A 14,033-nucleotide genomic window follows, 5' to 3' on the forward strand; every position below is an offset into this window, starting at 1 on the left:
TCTTTTTTAAACTAATTAAATTATTTTTCCAAATAGAAGTACCAGTCATTCAGAGTTGGAGAGTGTTCAGATATGACAAGATCCCATGACACTTACACAAGTACAACTGGTATGAAGCCCTGGGACTGCTACCTTTCCTGAGCTGATTCTGTGTTGCTTTTACAATTGATGAAAAACACACAGCTACAAATACCAATTAGAATTTTCCTGTTTACATGCTACTTTGGTATAAAAGCAATAAAGACTACTTTGGCTGTAACCACGTTCGGTGAATATCACTGCTTGTGAAGGTAAAAAAAGCGCCAATACTCAGCGAGAGGAAAAGTTATTATTCCCTTGTCGCTTTGAGAGCCTCCTACACTTACAACACTAGTCTAACTTCACAAGTTACTTGGGAACATAACATACAAACTTCTGTGTATTAAAAACTGTTATCTTCAGTCTGGATAACACTGAGACACCACTTTTGATCGAGTTTTGACAAAGCTTCTAGACTCCAGGGCAGGTCTTCTCCGTTCTCCTACTCCATTTGATTTTTAGAGTTGTCTTTACGAGCAGGAATGCCAGAATATATAGAATGGGGAAGAAGTAGGCTAGGATGCTTTCAGTTAGTTTTTTGCTTTATATAGAAATCCCTATAGTAATGATTTTTTTTTTTTTTTTTAGCTCTTCAGGGAAATAAAGTGTTGTTTTTCCTTGATAATAAAATATGTTTTAAATTCATTTACTTCTGCTCACCAGTGAATTCTCTTGCCCACACCTCTTAAAAGGGAGGTCCAGCATTTCTATAGCTTTTGACTGCTAACCTGTTCCTTTTTACTTTTGTGATATCTGGCTATCAGTATTTGGATCGAAATTTTGAACTTTTCAGTTGATGCATAGAGAGAGCCAGGACTTTTCAAGGACCCCCAAATAACATTCCTAGGTGTTTGTGTTTTGGCATTTGTTCACTTTTCTGTAGTAGTTAAATTGCTTACCAGCTAAGTCGTTTTCCCACAAGTCTTCTCAACCCTTTTCACTGCTCTATGTTTAGAAGCATGCAAGAATTAAATACTTTTTATTTAAGATTTAAATACTTTTCTACCTAACCATGAACACAGGTGGTGTGAAAAAAAATAAAAGACATTTATTATGATTCTGATGAAAACATTTTAGGATATCAAATAGAGGACAAAACTAAAGATTCAGTTTAAATTTGCTTACAATCATGATCCAACAGATGCACATCTCAGTTCAAAGCCAGAATAGCAATTTATTCCCTTAGTTTATTTAACTTTAAAAAAAGGTGGGTTTTTTTGCCAAATCCACTATTAAAAAAACCAACCACCATGCTGTGCTTTTAGATGCTTCTCCACACATCATTATCCTTGATTTATAACAAGGGAAACACATTCCTTCCTTAACATTTAACCTAATTCCATAGTAAGACTATTACAAGAATTTTGAAAACCCTTAAAGGTATCTGTTACAAAAATGTATTTACGCTTTAATCATATGTTTTATGAAGTAGAAAAAAAAAATCTGCTTTTGAAGGTATGTGCATGTTCATAGTTTGAGAATCCGAAAATTTTTAATGTATTTAACATAATGGTAGTGAACTAACACCAGAGATGTTTTTTAAAACATTTTCCTTTTTTTATGTATTGCAAACACATCTGTATATCATGTGCTTTAATGTTATTAACTCCGGTTTTATAACAATAAGGCTATAATTCATAGATGTAGTTCTTCACTTCTCATATCCTTGACCCAAATACCCAGTTCTAATAAAAAAGGCAAAAAAACAAGAAACAAAAAATCAGGGTGCTGAATGTGTAACTATTCAGACAACAGCACCTCCTGTTTAAGCGATTATTGCCTTCAGGTGCTATCTCTTCCGTGCATTTCCTCTCAGGAGTTACTATCACGTCACATGTTCCAATTTCACTGTTCATCTGACCACTCTAAGTTAGCTTCTGTCAAAATTACTAGACTTAAGAGAAACTTCCTGAAGTGCTAAGATGCTTTTGACAGGGAAGAAACAGCTGTACAGGGTTACGACAGTGAACTGGGCTCACAGGTCAACACAGATCGCCTTGGCAAGCTATGCCACATACTGGAAGGTTCTAAGCTCTGAAACCACCTGGGCTGCGCCCAAACCTGGCTCACACCTACACGGCACGTTCAGAGGCAAAACAGGCCTCGCTTGCAGCCAGCTCCACTGGGAGAGCCCACATGGATGACACTGACTTCACAGAAGAAAAACTCGGTCTGGCACCGGCCTTTGTGAAAACCAACGCCAACTGCAAGCGGGCTTTCGACTCCGCATCCTTAGTAAGAGCCAAGACTTGCACCCACCTGCGCACACAGGAACCACCTCCGCCTGATTAACTCAAGCTGCGGGCCACAGAGGAGCCCCACCGGGCACGGGCCGGGGTCGCGGCGGCTCAGGTGCTGGCTCCACACCCGCTCCCGCCGGGGCGCGACACGAGCCGAGCGCCGGGCCCGGAGCCGCCCTCGCGTGCGCAGGGCACGCCGCCGGTGCCCGGGCCGCCGCGCGCTCCCCGCCGGGCCGCCGGCGCGGAGCGGCTCAGGTAGCCCCTCCCCGCCGCCGTCCCAGCCCCGCCCCGCGAGGGGGATGGAGGGGGCCGCGGCCGGCCTGGTGCTGGGAAGAGGAAGCGGGGAAACGCTGTCGGGCGGCGGCAGCGGCGGGCGAGGTCACGAACTCTGACCTTTCACAGGGGCACGGCACACAAAACAAAACACCACCCCCCCCCCCACCCCCCCGCGGCCCCGTAATACAGACCCGGCCCCCCCTGCCCCTCCGCGGACCCCGTTAGCCCCCTCACCGCCGCCGCCCTCACGGGGGGAGGGAGGGCCGCCGCTGGGCACCGTCACCCAACACCGGCCCGCCTGGGCCCGGGTCAGGGCCACCGCCAGGGCACGTTTGGCGCCAATTCCTGAGGTAAAAATCGTTTTTTAAAATTGAGGCGGCCCGGTTGGGTTTCTTTCGTTGGGGCCAGGAAGCGGGAGGAGGTGCGGGGAGGTGGCATCGGGGCCCTGTTCGGACACCCCCGCGAGCGGCGAAGGGGAGGGGTAACGGTCGGTTTAAGGGGAGGGGGGATTCTAAGGCTCCGGTATTCTGCTGGTAAGCGAAAGCCAGCCGTGCTGTAGGCTGGCCTACAGCGCCCGGAGAGAGCGAGGACCATTGTGAGGTGCTGGGTCGATCCGGTGCGGGAGTCCCGTTGCGGAGCCGCTGGGCTAGAATGTGGGCTGCCTGAGGTCGGAGCCGGTCCGGTCTCGGTGAGAGCAGCCTGCTGTCCGGGGGGTTGCAGGGGCGATGGTCGCGGCGATGACGAGCTCGGGATGCGGACACAGAGAGAAGATGGAGTCTGAGCGGGCGGAGGCGGCGGCTTGAACCCGACCCTTTTACCTTTGCCACCGGGAGGGCGGAGGGGAGGGGGCGGCGGGTACTTTGCATACGGGGCTGAGACCGCCGCCATCTTACCGGCCGCTTCCCTACTGCCATGACCGGGCCTCTCATAGCCTGACATAAGGATATACCGGAGGGGAGGGGGAGGGGGGACTAATGGCGGCGGCAGCAGCCCCGCCTGGGACTTGGCCGCCAGCCAGCGCCGCCATCTTGTGCTTAGTCGCGTCCCTCGGGTGTTTTCGCTGCTGGTTGAGAGGCGGGGCCGCCGGCCGTACAGGCCGTTCCCGTAGCCAATCGGTGGAGCGGGGGAGAGTGCTGCGTCTTCGATGAGGTCACCGGTTGGAGCGGGAGGCGGGAGGGCGGGGCGTGGTCTCACGGCGCGCGGGGCGCCAGTGCCGAAACGCTCGTCAGTGCCGGCTGCGCGCGCGCTGCAGCCAATGAGGGCGCGGCGGGACGGAGGGCGGGTGCTGGCGGGCCCGGCCCGGCCCGGCCCGGCTGCGGCGGCCCGGGATGCCGCCCGGTGCCGCGCGTCCGAGCTGCTGGAGCCGCTCCGGGCGCGGCCCTCGTTGTTTTCTGTCGTGTCGTTGCTGCCAGGATTCCTGCCGGGCACTGTGACACTGCCGACACGGTGACAGCCGTCACAGGGGCTCTCGGTAGAGCCTCACCTGCGAGCCCCGCCTTTCCTGTGGCTCTGCCCGGACTCCCGCTGAGGAGAAGCGAGCGGGCCTGCTGTTCGGTGTAGCTGGGTCAAGCACGTAGCGTGAATAATCGTGTTTTTCTTAAGACAAAGGAGCAAATGGCAGAAAGCTTGAATTCGGCCTGTTGCCATATATCTTACTAGGGCCGTACCCATAGAATGTCTCAAATGGAGAGTATGACTTTCTTCTGGGGTTTCCCTGCAATTTAGGGAGAGGTTAGTGGGTTTATGCCCTATTTTGGACAGCGCTTTATCTACAGGTACTGAGTTGGCTGCCATCCTATTATACCGAAGATATTTTCCTGGTGCTCCAGGTGCTTCCTTGCAGTTTTTAAGTTCCACTTTTTCTGTTGGTTTGTTTTGGGGATTTTTTTTTTCCCCTTATGAGCTCTGCTGCTCAGGGTTTTGCTGGGGAGTCAACATCATTAACAAGCTTGCTTGGCATGGCAGTGCATGGTCTCTGGGCTTCCAGTTGGATTTGATCAGATAGCCTCAGCTTATTGCTGTTTTGGGAAGGTGGAAAGTGCAAAAAACCTTGGTGGGTAACAACACCAACAGCGCATCTGTCAGAGCCTTACCACAGCAAAGACTTCACTGGGTCTTAGAAAGGTGTTCTTATAAACAAAATGTCTCATCTTCAGGGCTTCCTTCATCTTCAAGCACTGAGAAAACAGCATGTTAGGAGCATATGGCCATCTTCCTTTCTGAACATAAAAATTGAATTTAAAATAAGAGAAGACAATGAAAAGGAATTACTGAACAACTGAGAAAACATCCACAAGCTGCAATATTAAATGGGTCTGGTGGAAATGATTCATAAGCTTACTGTGCAACTTGAACACTTAAATAAAAATGAGAAAGTAGCATAAATATGATTTCCATAGGAAATGTCTTGACTTCGGTTATGCATTGTTACAAATGGTCTTCTGTTAATTATACAAAATAATTTTCACATTTAATTTACCATAATATGATTTAATTAACTTAATGAATTTTGACATTTTCAACAACATTAGCTTTGTAGAAGTTGCATTTGAACAGGGAGGGGTTGGTGCTAGAGACATGCATGTATTTTTCTGTTGCGTGTTTTGCTATTATTCATGGCATGTTTTAGTTTTATGTTAAATGATTGCTCTGCAAGTACCAACAGAAGGTTTTCAATAAAACATCAAATGGGCCAGCATTCAGTAATGCCTTTTCATTACCTACACCTGGGTCAGAATCTGAACTCTGGCTCCATAATGAGCAAGTCACAATTGAAAACTGAATGCATGAATTTGAAATCTTAATTAAATTTACCCTTGGAGAAACACAGCCCTAATAATGATCATTAAAAATATGTTGGAAGTGTCTTTTTTCTTGTTTCTTCTTTTTTCTATTCATTTTGTCTTTTTCTTTTTTTAAACCCTGAAGAGCATGAAGTTGAAGGTACAGACACTCACAATAGGATAAAAAAATTCTGCAGTATTTTCTCCTCAGAGTGATAATACTATCACATTATAAAAAAAAATAGTTTAGCTAATAGAAAATACATTTTAGATGTGACAGTGTATTTCCCTTATTATGCAAGATTACCAGAAGAATAGGGATGAACATGGCAGTTTGATGGAATGACTCAATAAAAATTTGCTCAAAACAGCATTCTTTGATTGCTGTTTCCTTGTTCAGCATGTAGTGTAGAAGCAGTTTGACTGTAAGGTTTCTCTTCCCTTCAGTTGAGGAAAGTGCCTTATAGATCTGAGAATTCCACAAACTGCATCAGTAGTTGACGCTCAAATTAGTCCTTTCTAATTCATGAAATATCTTCTTTGGAGCTTAAGTAACAATAAAAATAGTATATTAGAGGCTTTGTAAAGGAAAAGAATAACTATGTGCTGCAGCTTTTTGAACAGTGTGGTTCCAGTATGCATGTGTATAGATGTATGTGTGCACACACACACATCCATGTCATATTTTCTCATTTATCAGATACATCAAACAGTAAATTATCAAAAAGTCATATCAGAGCTTTCTTTACTAGTAAGAAAAAAACCCATAACTTTTGTGCCTGATGGAAGTTGCTGGCATCTTTTCAAACAGGTTCTCTAATGATCTTGCTTCACCATGGCAACCAATATGGAGGTGCTGGCTCAGCAGGTAGTGGAGACTCAGCAGGTGGCTGAGGTGAGTGACAGATGATATCACAACAGTTGGTATATGAGCTTCTGAAATGAAAAACATGTTAGGGAGACCTTGCTGTTTACAGTTAAGCATAAATGGAACAGAGAACCTTTATAGAACAGTATTGCTTTACGCTTGGGGACAGACAAGAAACCAGTGCAACCAGTATGTGGTTTGTTTACCTTACTTCATTCTGGTGGCCCCCATACTAGGAATGTAAATAGGAAATTCAACTTGAGCTATAGATAAACTTGACTGTATTATAGATTGATAAAAAATTAATACAACAAAAATTCTGGTCACTTGATCATTAGGTTGACTATTTTGGACGTGAGAGGTTTCTGCTTATCTCTTGGATTGCCATCTAATTCCAGAACAGTGTTTGAATTTACCTGTTCTACTTATGCACTCTATTGAATTCACAGTAGGATGATTAATTTAAATCAGGCTTTATATTTGCTGCCTACATGTATGAGAAAAAGAGCACAAAATCTACTTAAAGTGATATTAAGTGATGTCTTGATGTATATTCACTAAAGCTTGGATGCTTAACAGCTAAAATGTCTAAATCCACTTGTAAACACTAAAACTACATGTGATCATGGCCACAGAAATAACCTATTTATGTCCTTCAGTATGCAAACTTCAGTCAAAAAATAAACTAGAATTTTGTCTATTTAAAATTATTTGGTTTAATATCCTTCAAATTTACTACACATCTACACACATATATGTATATGTACACAGTGGGCAAGTCAGTTTAGTAAATTAGTATGCAACCTGACTATATATGGTTATGAAGGAAACCTATTTATTTCAAAGGACATAAAAGTAATGAAATGTCTAAAGAAGCTTAGCTTCAAACTACTGATTTTATGTGTGCATGTATGTACTTTATATATACCTATATATCAGAAAATTAATAAAATTAAAATATTTTTAGTCCTAGAAGAAGCTCTATATACGAAGGAAATACGTGGGTTATTGTGTTTTCGGAAATGGATTTGAGATTCCTTACTGAGAGCAATAATTTTGATTCTTTTTAAGTAGTGTGGAAAATGGCCTACTGAGTATCCTGGAAATAACATCTAAAGGGTAGTTTCAAAAAACTCTATGATTTCCCACTGAAAACCAACAAGCAGATTTTCACTCTAGTTTACTATACCAGATAGCAATTTGGCAAGCTGCATTTTTTAAAAACACTTCCAAACAAACTTGGAAATAAAAATCTGTAATGGAAATGCTGGCAAACCTTATACTATTTTGGTAGAACTTGAGTGCTATAATCACATCTAAGGCACATAAAATATGTGACATTTGTAATTCCTCGTGCAGGAAATGCACCGTGGTAACATAGTGTGATGGTTGTATCTTGCCACTGGAGAGGTCGCTCCATCTCAAGAGTGTATGAAGCTCTGTGATTTCTTCCTGGCCGGTGGGTAAATAGAGGGCTTCATCTCTTTATAGTATTCAACTCCTCCTTAAGTTATATGCCTGTCCACTGCATAACACCACGAAAACTTTGCTCATGGAAAAACAGTTAGAAGCAGCACTATCTCATTAAGAATTAATTTGTGCTATGACTGTGTTGATGTTGTACCATTTCTCTATGAGTGGCGGGCTGCCTGCCTGCTATTTGTGTCTTCAGTCAGATACAGTTTTTAATATAGGTGACTATGTTACTAGTTTTCTTGCAGTATGCTAAAATTCTGTTTGTACTCACTGTTTCGCAGAGAGAATGTAGCGTGAAACTTGGCACTGGCCTTAATAAATGAGAGTATTTTTCAGAATATCATATTTTTCATTGATGAAAATTAAATGGAAGGAGAGAGAGAGTCATTAATCATGCCCTGAATTTTAAGTTATGAATGATGAGAGACAAGTTGCAACAGGATAATTTAATGCAAATATTGGTGGGTTTAGCTATGTCTGCATCATTTTTCAACATAATTGCCACATATGTATTGCATGGATTTATTGAACCTATGATGCCAAGCACCAGATCAGACTTTCATGTCTGATAGGTAGGGCATACGTGTTTTTTCTGACTTGAGCAATAGTTCATCAGGTTTGGTTTCCATGAAACTCTGAATGTATCACAGAAGTTACTGAGCGCACTCCAGTATTGCATGTATTTTGTAGTTTTTCTGTTTTTAGGACTTTATAATCCTTGCAATGGTTTCAAATGGTTTCACTGCTGTTGCTTGCTTCTGCTTTATAGCAGTGTTGCTTGTTGCATTTTTCCAACAGCACATTTCTGAACAGATTGGGTGAGAAGAGTTCCATTTTTAGTGTTTGCAGTTGCCTTTACTCACAGTTCATGAGACCGTAGAACAGAGAGCAGCCAGGGGATTCAGAGGGAATTTCAGCAATTCCTCCTCATCCTGAGTAGCTTTTGAAATGCATAAAAAATGCTTTAGCCTTAATGCAAAATAAATAACACTGCATTTGTCAAGTATTTGTTTAGTACTGTCTGTGCAATATATCAGTGGCCCAGGTTCAGCCCCAGCACCAACTTAGGTTTGATTTGTATGTTGTTTAAGAAAACGTATTTGATTATGAAGTGGAGATGTATTCCCTGTGCAGCGCCCTAGTTTTTAATGCTAAGTTTTTAAACAGGTCTGTCACGTGGGGAGGAATAAGGGCTGTTTCTTCTTTCCAACATCAGCTCTGATGTGACCAGGAAGAACGTTTAATGGGTGCTCAAACTGTCCCCTTCCAGTTAAGTGACAGCCACAAAGTATTTCCAGTGCATCCTTTTTATCTGTCAGAGGCTATAGGAAGAGACTCAGAGGAGATGACTGTATTGAGCCCTGTGCTTACTGGGGTCTCTTTTATGCCAGCTGCATTGCTGGAGGATTTCAGTTGCGTTCAGTTCCCTCAGTGCCCTGATAAGAACCTGTCAGAACCTTGGACCTTTCTGAAAGTATGTTTTGCCATGGGACTGAAAAAATACTGCATATATGTCACATAAGGTATTTCTTAACCCTTTTCAGATCTCTCTGACATGGTACGTCATAAGTAGTTCAGCAGTTTAGGTTTAAGTCCAGATGAAGCACGCTTTGCTGAAAAAGGAGAGTAGAAGCACTACTGTTGTGATGGAATAGGTTTTTGCTTTGTTGTAAGAATGAAAGAAGTGTGAAATAAGGCCATTTATGTTTAATATTATTACTATTGGCTGTTTTCGCATTTCTGGATGAATTTTCAAGGTGGATTTTTGATGCTGAGTCTTCTCAAACAATTTTTGCTTCAAATACGTCTTTTCTCAAGTTATTGTTAATTGCATAAGACCTAGACATACTGTCAGTCTGAGAGGCATCTTGCTCGAAGTGCGCGTTGGAGTAATGAGATCTTGCCTGGCTCGTGCAGTAAGCTTGGCAGCCTCTGAATTCAAGAATGTGACCAGATGTGGCATGGCTGCTGTTGGAATATAGGTATTGGGGTGTTATGTAAGACATAGTCTATGATTTTTTTAGGATGCAGATGTGCCAAGAATTCTTCCATGACTGTTGCCTTAATGTGGCTCATACAAGATATTGCATGAAAATCCTGTTAGGGCATTTAAACTACAGATGAGTTCTTTCGTGGTGGATCTAAATTTTATGTGCCATTATACAAAGGGCCCAAGTGGTCAGGACAGTTAATTCCAAAGAGTATCGCTGAAACCTTTTTTAGATATATCTTACATCTGTAAAAGAAATATATTTAGACATTTCTAGGCAGTACATAAATGACAGCTTTGTGACAAAGCTGTTAACTACATTAGTAACTAATTAATGTACTACTAACTCCTACTACTACATTACTACTAACTCTGTTAGTACACTGTAGTTGACAGGTTTCATGTTTTATTTGAAATTTAGATTACTTTGCTAGCTTGTCTTTTGATTCAGAGAACAAGCAACTTTTTAGTCTTTCTTTCTTACTATGTGTTTTTGTATCACCTCTACTGAAGTGTTACAAGGATTCCACCATCTCCTTGCAATACAGCTATTCCACACTTTAGAGTTGGAAAGTCTGCTTCTGAACAGAGGGGTACGTAGTGATAAAGTATTCAGGATTTTGGTTTTGTCCCAGGAAAAACCAGCTGTTAATCAGCCATCATAAACATCTTTCCTGAATTAACTGGACAAATGAAAGTCTAGAGTGACATGGTTATTAAATGTGATATCAGATAATAAGTACAAGGAAAATCCAACTACAGTTTCATTGCGTTTTCTCACGTTTTAGGTATAATACTTTCCCCAACACTAGATCACAGTTAGTTGATCTAACATTCACCTTGTACCCATGCTGTAAATATACTCCTGTAGTTATTGTAATTATTCATAGATACTATTTTTAGAGAGTTGTACAACAGATAATTGTGTTTTCTATCAAGTAGAGAGCCTAATTTCAATAACTAGCACATTTCTGTGCTAGGTTTAAGAGTCCTTGAAGTTCCAATAAAATACCAGTGCTACTTAAAATTGACACCTAAGTCATGCATTTGTTGCATAAGGCTTTGTAGTGGAAGTCCACTGCATTCAAGTTCACTGTTCTAAAACGTGTCAAGTACATGGTCATTTTTCCCAAAACTTTATGTACCATAACTTTAACAAATTTTACTTTCTCAGAATTTAAAAATGTTTTCTCTTTTCAACTATTTGTCAGCCTGCACTGCAGCCTCATACAGATGTTTTGTTATAGAGTTTAAACTAATTAATCACACGTGCGTCATGACCTCACAGTATGAATTCTCGCGTGTATTGAGACTGATTATGCTACTTCATATTTGAGAGCCCTAGACTAGTTTAGAAAGGTCTGTGTTCCTTTAAATACGTTAGCTTAATGAACTTTAAGGCTAAAGATGCTCCACAGGGAGGAGGAAAGGTAAATTCCTTTCAATTTTGCTGATTTGAAAATAATGTGACATACAGGCGAACTCTTTTCTCTGATTTCATTTTGCTGGCTCACAGTTGAGAGAGAGCAGGCTGAGGGGCTTAAGAACAGAGCATAGGGGAGCTTGATAACCTGGGACTGTCTTCCCAGATGAAATTAATCTTACTATTAGACAAACTCCTTCAGCAGCTGGCAAAACAGCAGGAACACGTCAATTCTGCTTCCTTGGTTACAGGGAATGATAGTGCACTTGACCTTCAGAGGAACAGGGTCATAAGAGAGGGCATTTTAAAACAATACTGGCTGCTTTCTGTGGTGGCAATCCTCAGTAATGGAGACTGGCTGAAAATATCTGTGATTTGACTAAAAGTGACCTCGACATTTCTCTCGGATTGTTTTGCCCTCAGAGGTTTGCTGAGGAAAAATGTAAATAAGACTGCAGGAAGAATTTGACACTGTAAGTACGAGAGTCTGTACAGTGTACAGCTAAGGAACTCCAGGAAGCAAACAGTACGAAGTAATTAAAGCAGATTATTTTTCCCCGTCTCTTAAAAAAGTGTTTGATGTGTTTTGTGTAGGGAAATCAAGGGGGTTTGAGCTATCTTGTACATTATATGTGTTATTTTCTGACTATGTCTGAGCATAGTGTTAGTGGTTACTTTTAAGTGATTATTGATCAAGCCTCTGTAAAATGTGGTGTGCTGAAGTTTTCTATGATATATGGCCTACTTTGTTTCTTTCCTCATTTCTTGAATATGAAGTCTTATTTGAGACTCTTTCCAGTCTTAAAGAAATTAAAGTGTATTTAATTTTTAAAAATATATTTTAAAATTACAGAAGCATACCGTAATTGACTTTGGAGGACTAGGTTTTTGTGCACACAGCTTCCAAAGCAGTTGCTTTAAACATGATACAGGTTTCATGGTGTCAAGTTTCTTCTGAACAACAGATTAGAATAGTCAGTTATGTTTAATCCTGTACGTGAATATAATGCTAAACTGCTAAACTTATCTTCCTGATAAAAGTACTTAGAAGGCATTTGCTTTCAGATGGCTTTGATTCAATTTATTTGGGAGTCTAGTTAATGATAGCTTAATTTTTCCTATAGTATTTATATAAGCTATCTCAAGTAAGTGTTACATATTCTGGGACTACTAACAGTATGTTCAATTTAGGTATACTTTTACAGTATATGGGACTACTTATGGTACAGGCAATAGGAGAGTAGAACAGTATAGCTTTAACACCTTTGCTTTCCCAAAGAGACTGCAATAAATTTTCCTCGCTATCTGAACTGTTTTTTCTTTCTTAGCATCACAGGAAATCTTACAAAGATTTTTATACACAAGCTTAAATAATGAGTAAATTGACACTACCCTGTTGTCCAGCTGTGTAGGTTTTGATAAACAAATAATTCCAAGATTGCTTAAAAGAAGATTTAATAAAAACAACTTGTGAGCTTCCTGGTTTTGCCCACATGTCAGTGCTGATATCAAACACTAATTTGGCACTCTCGAATTCCCATATAGAATGCAATTATTACAATACACTATACACAATCCTGTAGATTCTGTGGGACAATGTAAATGTGTATTTAGAAGGTATTTTTGAAAACCCAAATTACTGTTTACAATCACAATTTACAAGTATTGTAAATGATACAAATTACAATATAAAATTATTTAAAATTATGAAATTATCAAAATGTAAAACCTGTTTAAAATGTAAGTAAGATTTATTTAGCATGGGGCAGACTTATGTAAAAATCTAGGCTGCTAAGTCATTGACATTATAGAACATTTTTCTAAAGAACAGAATTTTGGCCTATATTCATTGCTGTCAAATAAGTAGTTATGAGTTAAACTGAGTGTAGAAATTTATATCATATTGTAAGAATTTACAACACTTGTTATTCAGATATTTTGCATTTGTAAAATTTGCTGTCAGCAGTCTTAAATGATACTGTGTTTTTCCATCATTTTATATAATAGTTTTCAGTAAAGAACGTGACTGAAAAAGTATCCGTGTTTTGCTGTTGACTGCAGACAGTAATGACACCTCTGGAGTTGCTGTAGTCTGCACCAAAATACTAGTGTCTTGTATGCAGTAACTGTAGTTCAAATATTTTTGCAACTTTTTTGAAAATACTGGTGAACATATGGCTTTAGAACCAAATTCTGTCTTTTGTTATGAATTTTCTCACGAGTGTCAAAACATTGAGCCATGCCACAGACCAGTAACTTGTAAAATGCACCAAGAAAGCAGAGCTTCCCTGATGAGTACAGCACAAACAGATGTATGTAATTTTCTTCTAGTTACTATACTAGAAGTAGCAGAATGATTCAGCTTTCCCTTGACTCTACTGAAAACAAAACAAACAAAAAGAAATCTGGAACTAACCATGTTCTAATTCTTCAAGAACTTCCAGGATAATTTTGATATACCTTGTTTTGATTTTGTTCAATTAAGCCCTATTTTTTGTGTGGTCAGGTTCCAACCTAAGAATGGCAAAAATGCATGTGAGAATAGTGAAAGAAATACATGTAGACATCTACATTTACAGATACTTCTCTATGTTAAAGACTGACGTAATAGCTTCAGCTCATGTTTGTATCTGAAAAAAACCCACTAACTCTAAATAAGGTACTTTTCATAAGCATCTGTGTATCCTAAGCTTAATAAACATGAGATTGGATGGCTGTGGGGAGTGGCAAGCAGTACCTTTCTACCTGTGAGCTGACTGTAAGGACTAGAATACACGTGCTTCATCTATACTACATTTACAATTACTAAGAAGTAACAATTAGTGCTAACAGTTGCGTCAATAAATCTGAGAATGAACAAGCACAATGTCTAAATATGCACAACTGCAGAATGTGTGTA

General features: G+C 40.7%; 1 protein-coding gene and 1 long non-coding RNA gene across 7 annotated transcripts in view; one reads left to right on the top strand and one right to left on the bottom strand.

Annotated features, from left to right (window-relative positions):
• Positions 1-2,388, bottom strand: part of LOC147527953 (uncharacterized) — a 186,175-nt gene extending 183,787 nt beyond the window's left edge. Inside the window, exon 1 of the long non-coding RNA XR_015222483.1 lies at positions 2,338-2,388. This is a non-coding gene — a long non-coding RNA (uncharacterized LOC147527953). The remainder of the gene's footprint in view (positions 1-2,337) is intronic.
• Positions 2,389-2,893: 505 nt separating this feature from the next.
• The window catches only part of NR2C2 (nuclear receptor subfamily 2 group C member 2), a 37,614-nt gene continuing 26,474 nt past the window's right edge, over positions 2,894-14,033 (top strand). For 4 of the 6 annotated variants that reach the window (XM_086619337.1, XM_086619340.1, XM_086619341.1 and 1 more), the window contains exons 1-2: positions 2,894-2,944; positions 6,189-6,272. In XM_086619337.1, coding sequence (XP_086475463.1) covers positions 6,213-6,272 — 60 coding nt within the window. In that variant the 5' untranslated portion in view covers positions 2,894-2,944; positions 6,189-6,212. Of the gene's footprint in view, positions 2,945-3,254; positions 3,283-6,188; positions 6,273-7,604; positions 7,705-14,033 lie in introns of those variants that run through there. The other 2 variants (XM_086619338.1, XM_086619339.1) reach the window with 2 other exon arrangements.

This window comes from Tauraco erythrolophus, chromosome 12, assembly GCF_009769465.1.
Source record: "Tauraco erythrolophus isolate bTauEry1 chromosome 12, bTauEry1.pri, whole genome shotgun sequence".
NCBI lineage: Eukaryota > Metazoa > Chordata > Aves > Musophagiformes > Musophagidae > Tauraco > Tauraco erythrolophus.